This window comes from Puma concolor, chromosome A1 (genome assembly GCF_028749965.1).
Source record: "Puma concolor isolate L17-30 chromosome A1, mPumCon1.1.hap2, whole genome shotgun sequence".
In the NCBI taxonomy this organism is placed as follows: Eukaryota; Metazoa; Chordata; class Mammalia; order Carnivora; family Felidae; genus Puma; species Puma concolor.
The window spans coordinates 241,178,782-241,203,749 of NC_141667.1; the positions used below are offsets into that span (position 1 = coordinate 241,178,782).

The 24,968-nt window shown below is 44.7% G+C and overlaps 2 protein-coding genes across 4 annotated transcripts in view; both read left to right on the forward strand.

The window, feature by feature from the left end:
• GJB2 (gap junction protein beta 2) overlaps nt 1–24,433 on the forward strand; it is a 34,022-nt gene extending 9,589 nt beyond the window's left edge. Inside the window, exons 1-2 of one of the 3 annotated variants that reach the window (XM_086715427.1) lie at nt 18,901–18,970; nt 22,372–24,433. In XM_086715427.1, coding sequence (XP_086571553.1) covers nt 22,391–23,071 — 681 coding nt within the window. In that variant the 5' untranslated portion in view covers nt 18,901–18,970; nt 22,372–22,390 and the 3' untranslated portion in view covers nt 23,072–24,433. Of the gene's footprint in view, nt 1–18,900; nt 18,971–19,563; nt 19,849–22,371 lie in introns of those variants that run through there. The other 2 variants (XM_086715445.1, XM_086715437.1) reach the window with 2 other exon arrangements.
• Nucleotides 18,722–19,231, forward strand: LOC147584909 (uncharacterized). The gene is made up of 2 exons (XM_086717710.1): nt 18,722–19,086; nt 19,129–19,231. The coding sequence occupies exons 1-2, from the start codon at nt 18,722–18,724 to the stop codon at nt 19,229–19,231; spliced, it is 468 nt and encodes a 155-aa protein (XP_086573836.1).
• Nucleotides 24,434–24,968: the final 535 nt, after the last annotated feature.

Consider the following 24,968-nt stretch of genomic DNA (forward strand, 5'->3'; position numbering starts at 1 on the left):
AATATTGTGCCACTTCCTTCTGGCATCCATGATTTCTGATGAGAAATCCTCTATAATTTGGATTGTTTTTCTTTATGATTAAGGTATTGTTTTTCTCTGGCTGATTTCAAGATTTTTTTTCTTTGTCTTTAGTCTTCAGACATTTATTTATCATGTATTTTGGCATCATTTATTTGGATTTATCCTCTTTAGGGTTAACTTCTTTAATCTGTGGGTTTATGCCTCTTGCTAAATTTGGAAAGTTTTCAGCCATTATTTCTTTGAGCACTCTTTTTAGTCCTGCCCTTATTCTACTCTCCTCTGGAACTCCAATGACACAAACATTAGGGTTTTTATTATAGTAATACAGGTCCCTGAGAGTCCCTTCTTTTTTTCCGTTCTATATTCTCTTTCTTGTTCTGATCAAGTGGTTTTTGTTATTATAGCCCACTGATTCTTTTCTCTCTTCCATCCCTCTGCTGTTGAGCCCACCCACTGAGCTTTTTATTTGAGTTAATGTGTTTTTTAGCTCCAAAAATTTCCAATTCGTTCTTTATATATTTTATTTTTCTGCTGAGACTTTCTATTTCTTGCTGAGGCTTTCTATTTTTCATTTGTTTCAAACATGTTTGTTATTGCGTGTTGAAGTAGTTTCATCATGACTGCTTTAAAATTTTTATCAGATTATTCTAGCATTTCTGTCATCTTGGCTTTTGCATCTATTGATTTTATCATTCAGTTTCAGATCCTGGTATGATAAGGGATTTTAGATTGAAATTTAGATACTTTTGGTGTTACATTATAAGACTCTGGATCTATTTCATTTAAACCATCTATTTTAACTGGCTTTCTCTGACACCACAAGAGGGGAAGAAGGATAGGGGTGGGCACAGTCGCATTACTCTCAGGCGGAGGTAGAAGTCCAGGTTTTTCACTTGATGTCCATTGACACTCAAGGTGAAGAAGGGCCCCTCTTTATTTCTGGGAAGGGATGGGGTTTCCATCTCCCAATGTGATCTCTACTGACACCTTGGTGGGTTGTGGCCTTGTTATTAGTGGGCAATGGTGAAATCCCTCGCTCTCCACTAGGCCTCCTTTGACGCCAACTCTGGGGGATGGGGGGAGATACGTCATGACTTCCTGATGGAGGTAGAGTTCAGGCTCCTCACATGGCATCCACTGAAACCACAGGCTATGGGGGCCTTTTTACCAACCAGTGGATGAAAGTCCCAGCTCCCTACTTGGCCTTCTCTGACACCACCCCAGAGGGGGTGTTGGGACATCTCATTGTAGCCTCACTAAGTCTAGACTCCTTTTTTGGCCTTTACTGGTATCAGCGTGAGGGCATAAGTTATTTCTCTGATGCTAGGGTGGAGTAAAGCAGTCATTGTCTAAAACTTTTCTGTATTGCTACGCTTCCCTTTTCCTGGCCCTTTGGCTAGAGACAGAATGTTTATCTTGGATTTTTAGGTTTGGGGGATTTTGTCTGCACCCGTTGGTATTTTGGACTATTGGCTTCTTCAACTCCAAGTCTGAGATTTGTGATGCAAAAAGAACACCTAGGCAGACCCACCACCATGTGAGTCCCAAGGTCCCTCCCTGGTCTGCCTTCTTCTCTCCACTTTTCAGGGTCTTCTTATGTTTGTGTTTCTATAATTTCCAAGGATTTTAGTTGTACTTGGCAAGAAGAATTGGGAAAAGTACATCAACTCCATCATCCTGGGAGCAAAATATTTCTTTATTTTTAAATAGTAGTTTAAATAGAAATCAATGAAATCTGTATATTGCAATTAGTTAATATGTCTCTCAAGCCTCTGTAATCTACTGGTTCCCCTATACCTCTCCTTATTTTCTTGCAACTTTTTGTTTCTGAGAAACTAGATCATTTGTTTCCTAGAGTTTCTCATAGCCTGGACTTTGCTGATTGCATATTTGAGGTATTTCTTCTATATGTTCTTCTATCTTTTGTATATTCTATAAACTGATAGTTAGATTTAAAGGCTCAGGAGATTTTTTTTTTCCTTTTGCAAGACTGTTTTATAGGTGGTATTATATATTCCCATCAGAAGGCATATGTCTTGTTGTCTCCCAGTGGCGATGTCAGCAACCATTGATGGCCATTACCTAGCTCCTTTAATTTATTACAGGTTTCAAAATGGGTTATTCAGACTAATATTTCAAGCTATCTCCAAGAGGCATCCAATAAAGACTGTGGACACCTCAAACTTATCATGTAAAAAATGGAACAAATTATTTTCCTCTGAAGTAAGAAAATATCCGTTTACCTGGGTTTTTTACACCGATTAAAGACATTCTCCCCAGTCTCCCAGGTTTGGCCCCTTAGTGCAAGACTGACACTCATAGAGGCCGCAACAGCAAATGGGTAAAGTAGCCAATGGGTTCTCTCCAAAGATGGCAGCTGCTTCCCAGCTCTGGCTCCTTCTTGATTTATGATACTGTGGGTCCAGTGTTACTTGATCTTTCAATCAATGCTAGAAATTGGTGTTTTTGTGTAAACATTTACTGATTTTAAAATATTGGCAACAAATGTTTTTTTTCTTTTTTACAGTTCTTATTTTTTTATCATTTTTTTCATCATGATAAGCGTACTCTTTAATCCCCATCACCTCTTTCCCCCATCCCACACCCATCTCCCCTCTGGTAACCATCAGTTTGTTCTCTATAGTTAAGAGTCTGTTTCTTGGTTTGCCTCTCTTCTCTTGTTTTTTCCTTTGCTCATTTGTTTTGTTTCTTGAATTCCACATATGAGTGAAATCATATGGTATTTGTCTTTCTCTAACTGACTTATTTTGTTCAGCATTATACAGTCTAGCTCCATTTATGTCGTTGCAAATGCTAAGATTTTATTCTTTTTCTTGGCTGACTAATATTCCAGTGTGTGTGTGTGTGTGTGTGTGTGTGTGTGTGTGTGTGTGTCTGTGTCACTTTTATCTGTTCAACTATCAATGGACACTTGAGCTGCTTCCATAGTTTGGCTATTGTAAACAATACTGCAATAAACATAGGGGTGCATGAATTAGTGTTTTTGTATTTTGGGGGTAAATACCCAGTGCGATTCCTGGATCATAACATAGCTCTATTTTTAATTTTTTGAGGAACCTCCATACAGTTTCCCACAGTGACTGCACTAGTTTGCATTCCTACCAGCTGTGCATGAGGGTTTCTTTTTTTCCACATCCTTGCCAACACTTGTTATTTCTTTTGTTGTTGATTTTAGCCATTCTGGCAAGAATGAGGTGATATCTCATTGTAGTTTTGATTTGTATTTCCCTGATGATGAGTGATGTTGAGCATCTTTTCATGTGTCAGTTGGCCATCTGTATGTCTTCTTTGGAGAAATGTCTGTTCATGTCTTCTGCCCATTTTTTAACTGGATTATTTTTTTATATTGAGTAGCATCAGTTCTTTATGTATTGATTTATTGGACATATTTGATATATATCAGATATATCATTTATTGGATATATCATTTGCAAATATCTTCTACCATTCAGTAGATTGCCTTTTGTGAATTGTTTCCTTCACTGTGCAGAAACTTTTTATTTTGATGTAGTCTCAATAGTTTATTTTTGTTTTTATTTCCCTTGCCTCAGGAGACATATCAGAAAAATGTTGCTATAGCCAAGGTCAGAAAGAATCCTGCCTGTACACACTTCAAGGATTTGTATGGTTTCAGGTCTCACATTTAGGTCTTTAATCCATTTAGAGCTTATTTTTGTGTATGTTGAAAGAAAGTGGTCCAGTTTCATTCTTTTGCATGTGGCTGTCCAGGTTTCCCAACACCATTTGTTGAAAAGACTGTTTTTTTCCCATTGTATATTCATTCTTCCTTTGTCAAAGATTAATTGACCATATAACTGTGGATTTATTTCTGGGTTTTCTTTCTATTCCATTGATCTATGTGTCTATTTTTATGCCAGTACCATACTGTCTTAATTACTACTGTTTTGTAATATAACTTGAAATCTGCAATTGTGATATCTCCACTTTTGTTTTTCTTTTTCAAGATTGCTTTGACTATTTGAAGTCTTTTGTGGTTTCGTATAAATTTTAGGATTGTTTGTTCTAGATCTGTGAAAAATGCTGTTTTTAAAGCTAATATTCTGCAGGTCAAAAGAAGCACACGTGTGGGCTGGGGACAGCTTGGGAGACGTGATGTGAGCCCCCTCGTTCTCCCTCCTGACTCCTCCCTCTGCCAACAGGGGCCAAATCATACCTCCTACAGCTCCACGTTGGATCTCGAGTGCCTCTCCCTGCTACCCTGGCATCATTACCTCTTTCAGGGACCTTACCAGTGGCTTTCCAACTAGCCTTTCCACATCTGTTACTCAGTCCCTCCAGTTTCCAGGGTCATTCCACTGAAACCTGGATCTGGGCCGGACACTCACTCACTCAGCAAACTCATACTAAGAGGCTCCTAGGAGTCAGGTTCTGTATTGAGTGTCAGGAGACAGAATGATGACTGAGATATTGTGCCTCTTTACAGTCTAGTGGAGGAGCTAGAGCTACAAACAGAAAATTCTAAAATAATGTGAAAATGCAACAATATGATGGTGATAAACCAAGAGTCATTGGAAGTTGTTGGCGTGGGAGGAGGCAGCCAACCTATCTGGGCAGTGTCCTGAAGAAAGTGAGTCTCAAAGGATGATTAGAAGTTAAGCGGGAGAGAGGGGAGGAATGGAGATTTCTGACGAGACATGGAGGAAGCAACACGGCATACGCAAGAGTAGCAATTTAGTGTGGCTAGCCCCTGAAGTGCCAGGGAGGGAGCGGTGACGGCTGAATCCAAAAGTGGGCAAAGTCACCACTGAACACAAAGTAAAATCCCAAATCCTCTGACATCAGCAAGTACTTCCAGGTTTCTCCCATTGACGTCTCCGTGCTCCCCACCCCCAGTCTGCCCATGTACGCACTCTGCTTCCTGAGGACTGCTTATTTATCCCCACCTCTGGGCACTGCACCAACTCTCTCCTGCCTAGAATGTCCTCCCTGTCTGCCCCTTCCTCCAGCCTTTCTAAAGTAATTCAAAGTCTTCATTCCCAAGATTCTCCCTGCCTCACCCCAGAACCACTCCCTCCTCCCCCTCCTCCCCAGGGTTGCCCTGCTTGTGTTTGCACTCCTGTGTTCTCTTTGCTTCCCCTCTAGGGTGGGGGCTCCTGGACAGAAGAGAACAAATTCGCTTTACCCCCAAAACATGTCCCTTCATATAGAGAGTGCCACTATACGTATTGAATTAATTGGGGTCTTGAATACTAATGCCTCTTCTTCCAGTTTTGTGGCATAGCTGTTGAGAAGGAAAGAAGGCTCATTAGCTTGCCATCCTGAGGGGGACCCGACAGTAGCTCTCTGAGGCTCTGCGAAACAACTTCCCCAACCGCCAGAACTGCCGTTGCTATGGTTTCTCCCTCCCACTAGGAGTACTTAGGTGAATGCTGATTGAAGAACAGGGTTCCACTGGCCAAGGCCTTTTCAGGCCATTTTAAGAGGGAAAAAACTTGGTGAAATGACAGAACGCCTTGAAATTATTCCGATATCAGAGCGCCGTGAGAAAAACTCACCACAGTGAGAAATTAATTGTGAGACCGCAGCCAAAAATCTTTTTAGAGATAATGCTACAGATCTCATCCATCATTAGCCAACCTCAGAAACGTGAAGATACTTGTTAACCTAAATTTATTTCTGGATATGACTTATTAGACACTAAGACGATTTATTTTTATTTTTTTTTGCTAACATAACTTTTAAATGTATGGATTCAGGATTAATGTGGCATTTTAGATTATAATTAGTACTCAGCTATAAGTAATTGCTTCTAAGCAATTACTAAGCAAAACTAAGAGATTAGTTTCCTATTCAAAACATACTAATACAAGCCAGCGTATACAAGACGGAGACTGTCCCTTCTGACTGGTAATCAGTTTCTAAATCTTCAATGTCCGAAAAATGGAAGGCATAAGCTGAGAGAAGAATTGTTTCACGTTTAACTTTGGCCCTAAAAGAGACCTAGGAGTGGTCTTCTAGATTCTGCTCATAGAAGCCAGCTGTCCAACACTCATCAGAAACTAGTATTTAGGTTCAGTGCTAATACCAAAGAGATGCGCTTGGTAGAAAATGTGCCACAATCTCAAATTTACTTACAAGATGCTTGGGATTTTAAATTTTATCATACTGCGCCTCTTCCCCATACATGACTGTTCTAACACAAACAGAAGACGGGCACCTCTCAGTTGGAACTAGTATTTATAGGGTCAGGATGTGACATTTGCCCTGAAGCACATCCACATCTGTCAAAATCGTGCTAAGCCCAGTTATAAAATCATAAGGATCAACTTAATGTAGACTACGGGCCATGGGTCCCCCAACACACAGCCCAGGAATCTGTGTTTCTAACAGATTTCTGAGTTGATTTTTATACAGCCAGCTCAGTCCAGATGCCCATAGAGCAGGCAAATTTTCAAATGTCAGTGGGCCAAAGAATTGCCTGAAGTAGTTTAGAATGTTTGTCCGGAGTCTAATTTGGTCGGCCTGGGGAAGTGGGGGGATTGACCTTCTGACGTTTCCTTGGCTGTCCTCACACTGGTCTTCAGAAACACAGACACGTGACATTTCAGGCAGGTGCTTTGAAAATAGCTGTACCTCCCTGATGTATCTCCACTCTGGAAACGCATCTGTAAAAGTTGGGCTGTGTTCCACCCCAGAATGGCAGAAACTGCTATATAAGCAGCATAGGTTGATTTGTCCCTTTTCGGCCCCTAGGGACTCAAAACAGGAGTTTGTCCATTCAGCAGCTTGTTCCACACGGGGAAGGGGGCGAAGCTCAGGCAGTCACCCTGCGTCACACCGTGTCAGCCGTTGCCTCGCTCTGCTCGGGCCTGAGCCTCTGCTCTCGACGGTCGGCATCCCCAGTGGTCGGTCTGTTCTCCGGGCTGCTAAGTAGCTCTCTCAAACCCCCTGCGGTCGCCCATCACTCTCCTCACGAGTCAAACCGCATTCAAGACCTCTGATACATCTCTCCAGGATCTACTTTCTGCCTTTGTCCTACTCGGCTTTCTGCCCCCTTTGGTGCCGCAAGCCTCGCCGCTTTTTCTGCCCGCTCCTTTGCTTTGTTTTTCTGTGGCTATCTTCTTTCTCCTCTCTTTCCAAATGCTCTCCCTTGCCTTCTCCGATATAGACAAAAGGTCAGAAGCCGAGCCCAGTGTCCCAGTTTGCTCTGTGTCACAGTGGCCGCACCTCTCGGACTTGCAGACAGCCTTGGACGCAGATACCAAGCAAGTCTGAGGCCCAGAGCCACCATTTCGAGGAAGGCGGTTGCCCGGAACGCATCTTCCCTCTAAGGATGGAAGTAGGTAGGTTGCTGGCTCCAGTTGTTGCTTCGTCCAGCTCCTCCTTCCTCCTAAATGTAAAGTGAGTCTCTTTAAATCGGAGATCCTAATCTCTCGAGTGTCTACTGCCCTAGGCATTGTACACGATGGGATGTAAACTTTCATGTTACAGAAGAGGAAACAGGCTGAGAGGGCTGAGGCATTTCATTTCAGGCCATGTAGTGGATACAGGAAAAAGCAAAGACGTAAGGGGCACCCGGTGGCTCAGTCAGTTAAGCCTCCAACTTCAGCTCGGGTCATGATCTCACCGTCCAAGAGTTCGGGCCCGGCATCAGACTCTGTGCTGACGGCTCAGTACCTGGAGCCTGCTTCGGATTCTGTCTCCCTCTCTCTCTGCTCCTCCCTCACGCACTCTCTCTCTCTCTTTAAAATTAAAATTAGGGCGCCTGGGTGGCGCAGTCGGTTAAGCGTCCGACTTCAGCCAGGTCATGATCTAGCGGTCCGTGAGTTCGAGCCCCGCGTCGGGCTCTGGGTTGATGGCTCGGAGCCTGGAGCCTGTTTCCGATTCTGTGTCTCCCTCTCTCTCTGCCCCTCCCCCATTCATGCTCTGTCTCTCTCTGTCCCAAAAATAAATAAAAAACGTTGAAAAAAAAAATTTAAAAAAAAATAAAATTAAAATTAAAAAAAAAACAAAACATTAAAAGCAAAGACTCAAAATTGGGTATCACTGACCCATTCTCCCATCGCACTGCTGGGAGTGATGGGGAAGCAGAGAGGGTGTGGACACCACGCCTCAGTTCTTCTTGAAGGCATTTTCCAAGGCCCTGTCTCATTTTCTGCCCTCACACACTCCACTCTGGTGCACAGACCTGGTGTGAGAAAGGTACACAACAGCAAGGCTGAACGTGACCTGCATGGCGTGACACAAATAACCACGGTGGCTTTTTATTGTTGGTAGCATAACCACTGGATAAAAGTAATGCTCAAAACGCATATCATTAAAAGCAGAATATACATATATTTTTTCAAAATAGCAATTACTTCTATCAAAGCTCATGATTCAAAGAAAATCCGGACTCATCAATGAGGAAAAACTTAGAAGACTATCACAAATAAGTTTTACATAATAGATCATTTGAAGTAATAAAAATTTCTAAAATATTATCAAATGATATTTATAAAAAAAATTTAGAAAGTTTTTCAACATTATCTACTGTATAGTTTCAAGTAATCAAGCAGGTTATTTCTGGCTCACGTAATGGTGGGTTAGTTTATCCAAGACAAACCCTACTGCTGAGAACATGTAGAGAAGGTGAACAATGTGAACAGACGTGTATGAAAACTTCCGAGAGCTACCAGAGTAGCAAAGACTTGAAGAGCCAAGATCCCAGCCAGAAAAGATGAGAAGGGAAGTGAACCATCTTATTCACAAGGCATCTGCCAATTTGTAAACAAACAAACAAACAAACAAACAAAAACAAAGTTGAGAGGCTAAGAGGCTAAATAGAGTTTCTGGCGATCTCGTGGGGCTAGGAGAACAAACATTGAACTTGGGGGTCCACCAGAGGACAGGCCCTTGTAAATACCCCCACTCTTTCGGTCTGGACCTCCAAAGGGCTTACTAGGAGTAAGAGTAACCTGAAATCAGGCAACACTCACCAAGCCAAGTTTGAATCCGTTCAGACTTTGGATTGATGATACCGCACCTACCGTAACCGCTTTCCAGAAGCAAAAATAAATGCCCTCCAGACAAAGTTGACATCAGCCCGAGGCTCTAAGTTCCACTTTCAGATTCACCCTCCTATCAGCCACCATAGGTTCACTTACTACTCACAGTGCTGGTCTTGAACGCTCTCTTCATTTCTGGCACTTCCATGTCTTTATTTCTTTCACTTACTTATTTGTCACAATTTTTAAATAATATTTTGTTGAGAATTCTTATATCTGAAGAGGGAAGAAGAAACTTGTAGCATAGGTCTTCCTAGTATGTTGCCAGAAGTCAAAGTCACCTGGGAAAATCTTTTCTCTCAGTTTCCAAATCTCTTTAAAATCAAAATACACATATATCTAAAAAGTCTTCCCTGAGTCCTGAAGAGATGGTTCTCAAGTACATCCTTATCTCTTCTTTCCTTTTGTCTATATTATTATTTCTTAATATTTCTATGGTAAGTGAAATAAAACTCAAAACTAACAATTTCTCTACTTGTTACAAGGTTTCACAAAACATCTGGAGGAAGAGATTAGTACTGAACTCTAATCCAGGTTTCCAGAAGCTTCCCCCACCACCCCCCGCACCGTGTACTCCTTTGCCATGACCCACCCCACCACGACATCCTAATTTAAATTTTGGACCAGTAATTCACAAAGAAAAAATAAATGACAAAGAGAATTAAAGAGGATACAACACATTTTCTAAAACCAAAAGTCTTAGGAATTGGTCAATGAGAAAAATCCTCTATCAGCCACTTCATATAACATGTTTAATGTAATTTTTATGAACCTAAAACATGCTGACACCCTGATCTTGGGCTTTGAGGCTCCATGGTTTCAAAATTGAGGGGAAAAATTTGTTTTTTAAGCCACTCCGTCTCTGGCATTTTGTTATGACAGCCCAAACTGATGAAGATAAGGAGTTTATCAATTTTATTACTATTTTCAAAGAACTAAACTTTAGCTTTGTTGCATTTTCTCCATTATTTGATTTCTAACTCATTGATTTCTTATCTTTATTATTTTCTTCCTCTGCTTACATTGTTTCATTTTTCTTTTTTTCAAGCTTCTTAAGGTAGAAATGTAGATGATCAATTTTAAGCTTTTCTTCTTTTTCTAATGTATACACTTAAAGTAAAAATTTATCTCTTAGCACTGCTTCAGGTGCATCCTGCAGATTTTGAAGTTTTTCATTTTCATTCATTTTATTTATTTGAAGGATCTCTTATGATTTTTTCTTTTACCCATTTATGTTTGCTTAATCTCTAAATATCTGGTATAGAAAATACCAAATATAGATAGATAGTAGATAGGTAGGTAGATGGATAACTAATTTAATTCTGCAAAGGTCAGAAAATATACTCTGTGTGATTTCCATTCTTTGAAATTTATTGAGGCATGTTGCATAGTTCAGCATGCTTTCTCTCAGCAAACATTTCATGTGCACCTAAAAAATGTATATTATGTAGTTGCTGGGCATAGTGTTCTATAAAGATAAATGAGGTCAAGTTAGTTGATAGTATTATTTTGATGTTCCATATCCTTGCTGATTTTTGTGTAATGTTCTATCAGTTGCTCAGTTATTCTAACTATGAATATAAATTTGTCATTTCTCTCTTTGGTGCTTTCAATTTTGCCTTATGTATTTTAGAGCTCTGTTACTTAGTGCATACACATTTAAGATTGATGTCTTCGTGATGAAATGATCCGTTTGCCATTTGTCTCTTTAATTTGTCTTTTTAATTTGTCTCTTTACTTCTGGTAATCTCCTTGTTTTGAGGTATACATTGAATGGTATAGTGACTTGAGCTTCCCTGTGATTTGGGTTTGCCTTGTATATATTTTTCCAATCCTTTTACCGTTCAACCTATTTGTGAGTCTGCTTCTATTGACTGTTTTTTTCCTCCTGATTATGGGTCTCATTTTCCTGTTTCTTCATATGGCTTGTAATTTTTTACTCAGTGCTGATTTTGCATACAAAAGGATTTCCCCAGGGTGTTTTGTTTTTGTTTTTCCAGTGAGTGCAAGTCTTTTTTTTTCTGATAGGTGGCTAGAATGAAGATTTGATCATGCAGGTTTATCAAGAGTCAAATTGATCTGGGGCTGAGCTGTAGTGTTAATTAAATTGGGTGTACCTCTGGGGGCTCCTGGGTAACTCAGTCGGTTGGGCGGCCGATTTTGGCTCAGGTCATGATCTCCTAGCTCATGAGTTTGAGCCCCGCATCTGGCTCTATACTGACAACTCAGAGCCTGGAATCTGCTTCAGATTCTATGTCCCTCTCTCTATGTCTTCAGATTCTGTGTCTCCCCCACTTGTGCTCTGTCTCTCTCTCCCTCTCTCTCTCTCTCTCTCTCTCAAAAATAGAGGGGTGCCTGGGTGGCTCAGTCAGTTGAGCATCCAACTTTGGCTCAGGTCATGATCTCATGACTCGTGAGTTCAAGCCCCTCTGCTGACAGCTCAGAGCTTGAAGCCTGCCAAGGATTCTGTGTCTCCCTCTCTCTCTGTCCCCTCCCCCACTCATACTCTGTCTCTCACTCTCTCTCAAAAATAAATAAACATTTAAAAAAATATTTTTTTAATTTTTTTGAATTGAGTGTACCTCTAATATCTGATGGAAAAAGGACATTTGCCATTCAGCCCAACCTCAGTTTCCTACACATCCACTGTGGAGTGGCTAGTCTCTTCTATCTTGTCATTGTTTGACAGAGACATCATATAGTGTGGGCTCACTTTGACTCCAACTGTAGCACCACTCCAAAATTCAAATAGTGTGAAACTGTGTAATTCTTGGTTGTCTAGACTTGCCTACACTGACACTTTTGCAGTAACACTGTGCAGGGGGAGGGGGCCAGGAGGGAGGGAGGTTGATTATTCAGCCAAGCTATTTATTTTTGCATTTGAGGCACTTCTAAATTCCAATCTGTCTGGCAACCTATATTGTTATTAGTGTCTTGACTGATGTTTTCCTCAACTCTATAAAATCTCTTCATCTACTGGAGGCCTGCTTCTCCACCTTCCCACAAATCAGGAGCTATTCTCCAGATATGAAAGCAGTTGTGGCTCTCCGCTCACCATCACTTCCTATAAGTCAGTTCCACTAAGTTTAATCTGCCCACTTTTCTTTGGCAATTGCCAATAGACTTTCATTTTAGCAGGGTTTTTGTTGTTACCATAGGAATAATGGTATTTTTTCATTCTATACTCTAATTTGAAGCAGAGCCATAATACTGTTTGTAATAGCAAAAGATCAGAAATATAGAATCATGGAAAATTACATGGGTTTTAGTTAAATTTTTATATAATCATATAAGGAATACTATGAAGCTATGTGAAAGATGAGGAAGCTCTTTATTTATTTGCAGAAAAAGATTTCCATGGTATATTAAGTGAGAAAAGCAAAGTGCGCAATAGGGTGTACAATGCTCTACCTTTTGTATAAGAGAGGGAAGAAAAATCATCTATATATAGACTCATATAGATTCATATCACATATGAACATCACAGATCAGTTTTCACATCTGTAGAATGAGATTAAAAATACTTTCCTCAGAGTTATGCAATAAAATAAACATAAAACATTTGGCTCACTTCATGATATCAAGTTCCAGATAAATGATTAACACAATGACCTTTGCATTGGATTATCCCAGAGATGCCTTCATTTATGTTACACACTCGAATTAGTTATTCAAATATGTTACGTTTGCAGTGGCCTATTTTTTACTTTGGTAAATTACAAGCAGGGACTGTATCTTTCCAAGGCCTATCCATCTACCAACCTAGTATGTAATGTCATATAGCCTGTAAGAAAAAAAAAATGAGTGTTTCCCATCACATGGTGATTGAGATGATACCAAGACCCTCCAGACTGACCACTACCATCTTTGTTGACGGTACACACTGTGAACGAGGCCCCCATAGTACTAAGAGAAGAGCCCTGTACTCTAAATTCCTCACTATCACTGGTTTATTTCAAAGGCAATAAAGAAATCATAAAAGACGTTATGCTTATTGACTCCTCTTACCCAGAGCACCATAGTTCAATCCATACTTTTGACCATAAAAGTCTCCATCTGGTTCTTTAAATACATAATCTATTAAAAAGGCTGATCCATGACTTTTGAGCGGACTGGACATCAAAGCATTACATGCATCTGTTTTTGGCAATCCTGTCAAGTTAGCGAAAGACCTAACCAAATGTTGCTCTTGCTTCTCACCCGTCCCACAAACCCAACATACTCAGATGGGAGAGGGGCATTCACACCACATACTCAGATCGGAAAGAGGCAACAGGGAAGCAGATCTAATGGAAGGAGGTCATTTACCAGCCTGAACTAAAGTTCTTGAGCGATTCGACCACCAGTAACTCTCATCAGCTTGGGGTTTCTGGGACCTTGAGTCTGGGAGCTCAGATACAACACAGCAGAGCTGGGAGGCTGCTCTTAGACCCAGATATCACTCCCTCGGTACACTCTTCACCTAGGCCACAGTGATATGTCTGTTTCTCTGGAAATGGAATGGCACAGTGACTTTCCGGCTTTTTGTGACAGGGATCTACAGCAAGAAGTACACTTTACATCGGGTCCAGTGCATATGTGTGGATGTGAGTATGAAAACACAGGAAATATTTCATGAAACGTTTCATAGAATGTTGCTTAAACCCTAAGAGCAATTCATTCTGATATTTTCTATTCTGTCCTATTTAATTTAATTTGGTGGGGGCATGGGGAGGAAAGAAATTTATTTCTCAGGACAAGCAACACTGGACTAGAAGAAAAGATTATCCTTTTATCTCCCACTATCTTCCAAGTACGTGCATTTTACAAAAACTTCCTGGCAAGTCTTCCCAGCGCCATCTACTGTACCCTCTGGGTATTGCAAGTGCCCTTTTTTTTTTCCCTGGCACTAAGATATTTTTTTAAGGATGAGATTGTATCACAGAGCTCTACACACCAACATGTGCGTAGAACACAGAACAGAAATGACTCCCCGAACACAGAAATGACTCCAAAATAGTTTAAGAAGTTTAGACTAATAGCTAACACACAAACCCAGTTCTGAATTCTCAGACCAAAGACTTCACATCCAATTCCAGAAGAGGGGCTTTCTAAGTCAGAGAACATCCACCTGATTGGAACCTCAGTAGCAAAACTGGCTGTGTAATCAGGGATTTCCAGAGAGTGATAAATTTAAATTCAGGACATTCTACACTAGCATTTCATAGAAATCTGCTGTAGTCTATCAAATACAATAACCAGGGAATCTCTCTGTAGTCCCTTGTCAAACCTCTGTCTGTGATTTTTTTACTAAGCAACTCATGAGTGTTTACTGTGCCCTAACTTATTCCAAAAGCTCTTTAAGATGATTTGTAACACAAACTAAAATGTAGAAATCTCTTTTGTTCCTTTGTGAATGGTGCAGAACTTCCATTTTGATAAGTCATCACAGCTTACAGAATTTAATTTTTATACTCACTAGAAATAAATTTTATCTGCCAGTTTGCCTACGGATTGATAGCTCTGGATTCGTTTCTGACAAACATGTGCTCTGATACAAATACATTGGGAAGTATCTTTGTAATTTCTCCATCATCTGCTTAAATAATCATAAAAGAGCTACACTGACGTATTTGCAAGTAAGAGCATACACTCCTCCAGTAAAACAAAAGAAATCATCTTATTTTACTACTGCCTTGCCACTGAGACACATTCAGCACCATGAATCTCCCCCAAATATTTTATGTGTGAATATAAGAATAGAATGAGGAAAATGGAAAGCCTTACAACAGTTTTAGTCACACTCAAAAGCTGGCATTTTTATGAGATGACTTTAATTTGAAAGTGAAGAAAAGAATAAATTATTGAAGTCTGAGATCTTTTTTCTTAACTCTTTGAATGTAACAACTGATTTTTTTTTCCCTAAGTGATTTGACATTAACAATTTTCAGGATACATAAATAAGGGTGTGGGTCAATGACGCAGAGAGAAATCATAGGGAAATGGTATTCTCCTGTAATAATTATTCACAAAAATTTTAAAGGCTTACTTTTAAATTTTTTTTTTTCAACGTTTATTTATTTTTGGGACAGAGAGAGACAGAGCATGAACGGGGGAGGGGCAGAGAGAGAGGGAGACACAGAATCGGAAACAGGCTCCAGGCTCTGAGCCATCAGCCCAGAGCCCGACGCGGGGCTCAAACTCACGGACCGCGAGATCGTGACCTGGCTGAAGTCGGACGCTTAACCGACTGCGCCACCCAGGCGCCCCAAAGGCTTACTTTTAAAGATCACTCCTGCTTTTAAATCATATTATCGTATGTAAGTAATTATTAATTACCCAGATATGCCAAGGGTTCATTATATCTTCAGTTTCCGACTGCTATTTTGAAGGAGGCTGAACTTTCTGGAATTTTTGCCAATTATTAATATGATGAATAATATTTCAATAGCCAAGTCAAGAGAGTGGGTCTAGACCAGTAGCTAACGACTCTGATAACTGATAGCTAAGAGACATTCAATGATTCTAACTTGCCCTAAAACTGCCAAGGTTTCGGACAGGGACTCCATTCTCTCACAAGTCTCTTCTTGTCTTGAAATATTTTCTGCTATCTCCTACATATGATTTGTGTGTCAGAAATTTCACTGAGACATTTTTTATATGCATTCAGATCATCCTTCCCAGAGGGCATCCAAGGGGCTGCCCCCTTAGGCAGCTGGCAAGCAATCATCCATTAAAATATGTGAAGAAATATCATTTTTCTCACACTGATTTCTTACACAAGAACAACTTCTTTCCTTCTGGTCCATTTATAAAACAGCTGTCAAATTAAAACCCTGAATAGCTTCAAATATTCACATTTCACCTTACAACCTGACAACTGCATCACTTTAAATGCCTGCATACAAGTTCAACTCAATTATAAACACCTGGGGTTTGCCTGCTTGCTACTAAGCATGTACGTAAAAATATTCATCATATGTGTCTCTGACACTCCAAAGTGACAACGTGTGGCTGTAACAGATCTCATCAGTTGAGCATCAATAGCTACTCGCTACGTGCCCGAGTTTCCCTGGGAATTGCTTCCTCAGACCGCTTCAGGAGACACCAGAGTTTTTTCCATAAAGCCGAGTCAAAAAACATTCTCTATATTGTTCAGTGCCTGCAGGTTAAGAAGACAGAGGTATACCAATCAAGGAGCAGGCACGTGCTGGGCATCTGCTATGCTCCGGGCCCCGGGAAGCCTGGAGTGGAGGGCAGAGCTTTCTCCAGGGGCTGGTCAGTTTAAAGATGAAGACGTCTGAAAACGGGGGACAAAATTAAGGCTTATTTTCAGTGTTTCCATTTAACAAAGTAATGCTTTTAGCCCAAAGGAAAAAAAGACAGCAATAGGATTATGCTATTCACAAAATGATTACGGGATTTACAAAATTATTAATTTGTGGTGTGACCTCCTAATTGTAAGTCTAAGCTCATGTGGACATAACTTTAAATATCCCAACTTTTTTTCCATCGTACCTCTTCTTTTCCTCCTCGTCTACTCTGGAAGACACAAAAATATATATTTAAGATGTTCTGTCTTGAAGAAATTCAAGTCTGGTAAGGAAGAAAACACCAATACAGAAAAACAACACAAATCACACAAAACAGAATAAAATCAGGTCGAGACTTAAGAGCTGCAGGAAGTCTATCTACATAGCCCCAAATAGGAGCAGCTGTGATATACAATTAGCCCACAACGCACACTAATTATGCAAATCAGGAGAGTAAGTCCGGGAAAACAAGGAAAAGGAAGTTGAACAGCAACCTATAATCAGGAGACACACACTAAAACCTAAGGTGAAATTTTTCAATGGGGGAAAGTGACTCAACTTGCAGTCTCCAAACCACCTTTACCAGCAAGCTTCCTACGATGGTTCTAGACCCTTCCTTCATTCTGACCCAAGCAGGGCTCTAACCGGTTCCTAAACAGTGCTGTTCCAGAAAGTAACTGACGGGAGGAGCCGCCGGCCGGCTCCACAAGTCCACCCCCTCCACCCCGGCCCCCGTGCCCCCGACCTTCGACCCTGAGACGCCTCCTACCTCAACTGTGATGTGCGCTCAGACCCAGCAGGTTCATTCCTCCACTCCACCCGGCTTTGCCTTGTCATTTCTAAAAAGCCGATTCAGCACATCTCTCAGATGGGCCACGCAAGGGCTTTCGGCAACTCTTGGGCCTCTGTCTCTTCATGAACAGACACTCCCTCCTAGAGTAAGACTCAGACCTGCAAGGTGGGGTCGCAACCACGGGGAAAAGCTCACATTCGCCCATACAAGAATGGCCTGAGTCGGCCCGTGGCGACGGGGCACCCGTCTTACAAGGAGAAGTTAAGGCTTTGACGCCAATGGTGATAATCGTGGGAAATCCATTTTTGAGGCTGGATCTCGCTGTCAGGATGAATCATCCTCTTTGCTTAACACGAAACTGAGCCTGGGAACGGCTTGCCCACCCTTCCACGCTGGCCGCTCTTTGCAGAAATCAAGGTACCTGAGCAGTGACAGCCACCCACAAGAGCCTGGCGCTATTTCCCCAACGCGTCCCGCTCTCGCAGTTTTGGTTCTCCATCCACTTGATTTGTGCATATCCCCCTTCTGTCAACCTGCATCTCGACACCTCGAAATACCGACCAAATGTGAACCAGGAGACTTCCTAACCCGGGATGAAGCTTCTGGGAGAACTGAGCGGCCCAGGACCCGCTCCCCTTTCATGGTGTGCGCGTGCAGGGAAAGGAGGGGTGGGTAGGTGTCATTCATAGCCTCTATTTTCTGAATCATCTGGGTCGCCCCCGCCCCAAAGCGAGCAACTAACTGCCTTGCGACTTCTCCGCTGCGGGAGGAGGAGGAAGCGGCAGGGCCCAGGGGGGCACCGTCTGCCGGGGCGCGCATGGCGGCACGTCCAGGGCCCACCGAGGCGCCCGTGCCAGCCTCGGCAAGACCAAGACTTGTCTCCCCCAGCCGCCTCCACCCCTAGCCCTTCGCATAGTGTTGAACGTGGTCGAATCAAAAAGGGAATCCAGGCAGGCGCTGGCTGAGTTTGCCTGTGAGACTCCGGGGGGGAGAAAGAAGCAGGGACTTGGCCAGCCCTGGTGGCCCACCTGCCTGCCACTCCGAACCCAAAATCCAAGGGGGGAACAGACCGTGTCGCCGCCCCGCAGCGGAACTGGAACCTCCACAGCCTGAGGTTCAATCTTCAAATCGTCGGGAACTCCTGTTTTCCCAATAATTAAAAAACGAGTAAAGCAGAGCTTTAAATGCAATCGTACTCTTTGGACTAAAGCAGAATAACAATAACAGCAACAACGACTGTCCTTTAACCCCACCCATCCCCGAAATGCAGGGAGCCGAGGCTTGGGGCTTTGCATCCTCCTCTGGTCGCCAGGTCCAGCCCCCCGCAGCTCGGACCATGGGCGGAGGGGCTGGGGGGGCGGCGGGGGGGGGGGGGCGGGGAGTGGCGCGCACGCGGACTCGGGGAAATCCAGGCGCTCAGGGGTGCTTGGGGCACTGTGCGGCCCGGGCTCCCCGGGACCTCGAGGGGCGATGGGGGACGTCGGGGTCCCGGAAAGCCCCGGCTACCGGGGAGGCCCCGCGCGCCCCGCCCGCAGCAGGGGAGGGAGGCCGGGCAGCGAGGTGCCGCCCCCTCCGTAACTTTCTAAATGGCTTTGGGGGAAGAGGCGGAGTGTCGGGTGCGGTTAAAAGGCGTCGCCGGAGCAGGCAGGTGTCGAGGACCCGTAGCGCCCGGCGCGCTCCGCACTCCGGGACTCCCAGCCAGTCGGCGGCGCCCCAGCCCGCAGCGAGCGCGGAGGCGGCCCCGGCCAGGACCGGCCCAGACCCCGCCAGAGCGCCCCGCCGCCACCCGGGACCCCCTCGCCGCCCGCCCCCGCCGAGCGCTCCCTCCCGCACAGGTGAGGCCGCGCCGCAAGTGCGCCCGACTCTCGGCGCCCCGGGGACAGCTAGGGCTGGGGGACCCGGCGCCGGGAGGGACCCCGGGACGGCCTAGGGCCGGGGGACCCCGCGCCAGGTGGGACCCCGGGACGGCCTAGGGCCGGGGACCCCGCGCCAGGAAGGACGGCCGGGACTGGGGGACCCGGCGCCGGGAGGGACCCCGGGACGGACCCCGGGACGGCCTAGGGCCAGGGGACCCCGCGCCAGGAAGGACGGCCTAGGGCTGGGGGACCCCGCGCCAGGTGGGACCCCGCGCCAGGAAGGACGGCCGGGACCGGGTGACCGGCCGCGTCCGGGCAACCCGGATCCCGCGAGCTGGACACGCGCGCTGAGGCCCCTGCGCCGTCCCTGTCCCGGGCGGTCGCGGCAGCGGACCTGGGGCGGGGAGGCGAGGGGCGAGCGCGGACGTCTGGAAAGGGAGCGGCTCAGGCCGAGCTCTGAAATTCGAATCGGGCTGCTCGGGCCGGATTTGCAGCAGCGCCGGAGAAGGGGACGTGGTAACCAAAGCCGGGGCCGTGACCGGGCTGGGCGCGCGGGGCGGGGGAGGGGACCGTTCCGGCTCAGCGTGACGAGTGTCGAGACACTCCTGGGGGAGATTCTCGCTCTGCTGCCCGGTCGCCGTAACTGCGGCCACCTGACCTGTTCCGCTGGCCGAAGGATTAGTTCAGAAAGTTGCAGAAAGTCGTGGGCAAAGCAGGAAGCCTTCGCAGCAGGAAACTGACCTTCACCTCCTCGCGCTGCCCTGGGGAGGGAAGTCACTCAGGTCGAGGTTCGGCCGGATTAACTAGCACTCCCTGCCCCCGCGAGCCCGGAGACCTAGACGCAGCCTGAACCTGAGGTTAGTTTGGTTGCTTGCCTTTTTCCCCAACAGTCAAGAGCGTTTGTCCCCAGGTGGCGTTTTCCAGCTGGAAAGAACGCTCTCAGGACACTTTTTACAGACGAGGTAGCCTGCAGCTGAGAAGCGTGTTCTGTAGGACGGGCCGCGTTAGCCCTTCGGTGCCCCCTCACTGGCAGGAGGAAATCAGCCCAAAAGGCGTGTGTCCTCCAAGCTTTCCGACCACGACCACTTACTTGGGACTGTGTCTTGAGATGGGTGGCGACGGCCACGTCCCCATTAGTCCTTTGAGTCTCCTTCAAATGTAGTGTGCTAAGTCAGTCACAGTTACAGACACCTGTGAGGGGGTGGGGGCGCTCTGTGGAGAGGTCGACCATCCAAAAAGTGAGGACTGAGAAGAAGGGAAAGGGGTCAAGAGCTCCTTTTGCCTTTTCTGGGACCTGGTGATTCACCCGGGGCCTTCCCCGGAGACCTGAAGCAGCTTCTCAACCCACTTCTGGCCCAGCTCCAGACAATGACAGGGTGGTGTGGGCCAGGTAGGAGCCTGCCCATGACCCATCTGCCAGGTCAGGAAAGGCAGGAGGGCAGCTCCCTGGGTGATCTGAAAGCCGAGGACAATTCCATCCTGCTTGGCTAGTCCATCTTGACCTATCACCCCTGTGTCTCCTGCGGAGCGCGTTGTAATTTGCTCCTTTTCCTAAGAGGATCTTTAAAGCAGATCCTTTAAAGGATCGAGAGCTTTACAAAACGACAGTATCTTTCTCAGCTGATGGTGATTGGACTGGTTTACAAAAGAGCATGTGATCCTTGGTAGCGCAGAAGAGGCCAAGGCGTAAGGACCACCCTCGATTTTTAGTCGGACGTATTGACTTAAACCAGGGACAGTTTATTTCGGTGAGTGTTCTGCTCTCCACTCGGTGCTGATGAAGAACCGGACTGTCTAATTTCATGATACTGTTTGGTTCAAAGATGAATTTTGGTTCACCTGAGGACCTCCCAGACAGTCTGTATCTAAAGGGTCGGGGCTGAACCCAGACTAAACCACAGTTTCTTCCAGTCGATGTGTCTCTTTGTCAAGCTGAGTAGGTCTGAATGTGTCTCAAGCATATTTCAATCTTCCGTAATTTTTGTGTCTGTGACTCTTCTCCGTGTCTCTCCTGCCTCCTCTGACCAGGATGGCGTCGGATGGCTCCGGCCAGATCTTAGTGCCCCACGGCAGTGCCCAAGATGGGGCGCAGTGACGAAAGGCATTCGTTCCCAGCTTGCTTAGGAAGTCCATCAGGAAACGGGACCCAACTTGTTCCAAGTGGGGAGAGCATTATGCTTTTAAGTAAGAGAAGAAGGAGGATTCACTACCAGCTTAGAAGGGGTGGAAAACCGATCACTCACCAGAATTGTGGAGAGGTGGAATCTTGTTTACAAGAGGGGTTGATTGAGACAGTTGGGCTGTAACTACGAATAAATGAAGGCAGTTCATATCCTGGGATGAAGAGAAGGCCACTGTCTCATGGCAGATTGATCACAGGCTTCTCCAAATCCCTTTTTCATGAGTAGCAGGCTTTGGTTCTGAACTTCAATACAGTGACTCATCTTGTAGGGCCGGTGACCGGGGAATCACGGAGTTAAATTTGCTGTCCTTTTTCTTAATGTGCACCTTTAGAAACGCCTGTAAATTAAAACCATGACCCACAATGAAAAATGCACAATTACAGCCATCACCAAACAGCTGTATCCCTCAGTACTAAACCGAGCAAATCAGTCCCACCCCACCGAGGCAGTGAGGACCACCCATCCAGACACAGAAAGTATGTGCAAAAATCCATGCATGGTGGCTTTCCTCCATGGGGAGACTAATTCTGACCTGTTCCTTTTCATATAGGAAAAAGAAGTGAAGCCTTCTGTGAAATTTTAACCTGGGAGTGCCTCAAATGTAAACTTTACCATCGGTAACAGTCATTTCACTGTTACATCCCAAATCCATGAAAGTGAACCGAAATGTTTTCAAGGAAGGTAGCTCTGCAGGGAGTTGGTCTGTTGGCCTTTAAGGCAAGGCTGGCCTCAGCCAGCCTCGGTCCTGGTGGTACCGTCCAAAACCTGAGGCTAGCGGGCAGAAGTAACAGGCGGGTCCCGTTCAAGGGCTGAGTGACCCGCGCAGTCCGCAGAGTGCAGAGTTCGGTCAGCACTAATTAGTGCCTTTAAGTTAGCAAGTACTTTTGCTGTGGCGCTCCTCCTCCACCCCCCGCATCTCTGTTATGTGCCAAGCACGGGGTGAATTCTTCCCGGGAACACGCTAGTCTTTATTAGACAACACATACGAACACGTTCCAGGTGGTTTGGGAACTATGCGTCTAATCCTACAGCGAGCTGGGCTGGTTTTGTTTTCATCGTTTTGGGTGAGGTTGCATAAGAGTTGGTATTTGCTCGCGAGGCGGTTTAAGAGTGCTCACTTACCGGGGACCCGGAGAAGTCTCCCCAGTTCCGTCCTGACGAGTCACGCCTGTGTTGTGTTCGCTTTGCCTTTTCCAGCACACACAGCCCGGAGGAGATGGATTGGAGCACGCTGCAGACCATTCTGGGGGGCGTCAACAAACACTCCACCAGTATTGGGAAAATCTGGCTCACCGTCCTCTTCATTTTCCGCATTATGATCCTTGTCGTAGCCGCGAAGGAAGTGTGGGGAGATGAGCAAGCCGATTTCGTCTGCAACACTCTACAGCCTGGGTGCAAAAATGTGTGCTACGATCACTATTTCCCTATCTCTCACATCCGACTCTGGGCTCTCCAGCTGATCTTCGTGTCCACGCCGGCTCTCCTGGTGGCCATGCATGTTGCATACCGGAGACACGAGAAGAAAAGGAAGTTCATTAAGGGGGAGATAAAGAATGAATTTAAGGACATTGAAGAGATCAAAAGCCAGAAGGTCCGTATCGAAGGGTCACTGTGGTGGACCTACACCAGCAGCATCTTCTTCCGCGTCATCTTTGAAGCAGTCTTCATGTACGTCTTCTACATCATGTACGACGGGTTCTCCATGCAGCGCTTGGTGAAGTGCAACGCGTGGCCTTGTCCCAATACAGTGGACTGCTTTGTTTCCAGGCCCACGGAGAAGACCGTCTTTACGGTTTTCATGATCGCGGTGTCTGGAATTTGCATCCTGCTAAATGTCACCGAATTGTGTTATTTGCTAATTAGATATTGTTCTGGAAAGTCCAAAAAACCAGTTTAACGCATTACCCAGCCAGTGGATAAAAGAGAGGGTGAAAAGGAGGAGGCACAGACAGGTGCTTTGCTGTCAAGGCACAGTCACCAGCATTTCCCGAGATACAGATTCCTATCTTAAACGCAACCATTTGAAACTGCTCTGGATGTCAGTGAAACTCCAGATGCCTCCAACAGACCTCTCCTCTCCTAAAGCTTGAAAACAAAGGCATGATTCTGTGCCTATACTGATTGTCACTAAAATTAGTTCCAGTGAGGCCCTGGGCCGCTAGGGCTTGTGGGTGTAGGCTGTCTCCTATTTTAAACAAAGGACATCAGCATTTCTTTCTCTTTCTTGGAGGAGAGGAGAGAAACGCCAGGTTCTAAAGAGGATGCTGAGGTTTGCTTGATCTCCTTAAGGGTCTCTTTGCCGTTTTCCCTGAATTAAAGGTGAACATAGAGATTCTTGGTTCTTTTATTCACTTGGGGAGTTTTAGTCTGTAACAGTGGACAGGGTTATCTAACGCTTCAAACTCTGTTGTGCTTTTTTAAGTGAAAACCTTAAAATGGGATAGATGTTCTTTTGATCCGTAAGATGTTCTGAAAACCATGATATGTTCACCCTATTTCAAAGGCTCAGATTCTGATATGTAAACGGTGTGCAATTAGATACTGTCATTGAGTTTAAAATAGAGCCTTTCAGTTATGAGTAATTTGCAGCGCCCCTGCGAGGCTGGTGGCCGTATTCATTGTGATACGTAGCCCGTAAAAGCATTTCAGCCTCTCACACGTGAAACGAACTAGAAGTTCTTAGGGGTGGCTTGTATTAGCAAAGAGCCTTATTTCAAAAACTTAGGTGTAATTTTGCATGAGAAGTACACGCTGGATGGACCACCAGCTACTACTGACTACAGGCTGGGGCAAGCCACCCTCTCTGCAGTGTTTGCCCTTTCCATTACTGTGGTCAACAGTGGGAGCACTGATTTAAAGAGGTTGCTTGGGAATGCTTCACTGCCACAGTACAATTTAATGGTGCAGAACAAAATGGGGGGAGTGGTAGTTACTGTTTTCAAAGAATAGATGGAAACAAAATTTTAAAGAATTTAGATGGACTCGAAATTCTAATGATTAAAAATGAGTTTCGTCTACTTCAAAAGTTTGCTTCCCTCTTTAGCATCCGGTTTTCTTAAGTGAAAATAGAATTGGTAGGCATTTGTTTTTAAATAGAAATTAGAGTTTAGATAAATATTTAGGTGTTCTATGGGACAAACTGGACCCTAATACTATCACTGTGCTTGACATGGTTTCCAAAAAATGGTAAACACTTTTCTGTCGCCAAGAATAGCACTGTAAAAACATTTTGTAATAATAAATCATAGCTTTAATTACATGCTTGTAACTAAATAATTTTGTAATGTCTCAAATGTCATTTAAAATATTAAATATAATTAATTCGTAAAATAACTATTTAAAATCTCTTACAGTTTTTAATAGAAGAGCAGGTTTTATTTTAAATTTTTTTTTTCAACGTTTTTATTTATTTGTGGGACAGAGAGAGACAGAGCATGAACGGGGGAGGGGCAGAGAGAGAGGGAGACACAGAATCGGAAACAGGCTCCAGGCTCTGAGCCATCAGCCCAGAGCCTGACGCGGGGCTCGAACCCACGGACCGCGAGATCGTGACCTGGCTGAAGTCGGACGCTTAACCGACTGCGCCACCCAGGCGCCCCGAGCAGGTTTTATTTTAACCCATAGCCAGTGTTCTATGTTAATATTTTATATTTTATAACACCAACTCGGTAAATTACCAGGGTGTCCATCCACCATTCTGGGATTCTTCTGCCCGGGTACAGGAAAGCCTCTGTCACCAGAAAGATTGACAGGAGAGGGGGAAAGAGTATTTTTGTCCAGCCGCATGTTCACCT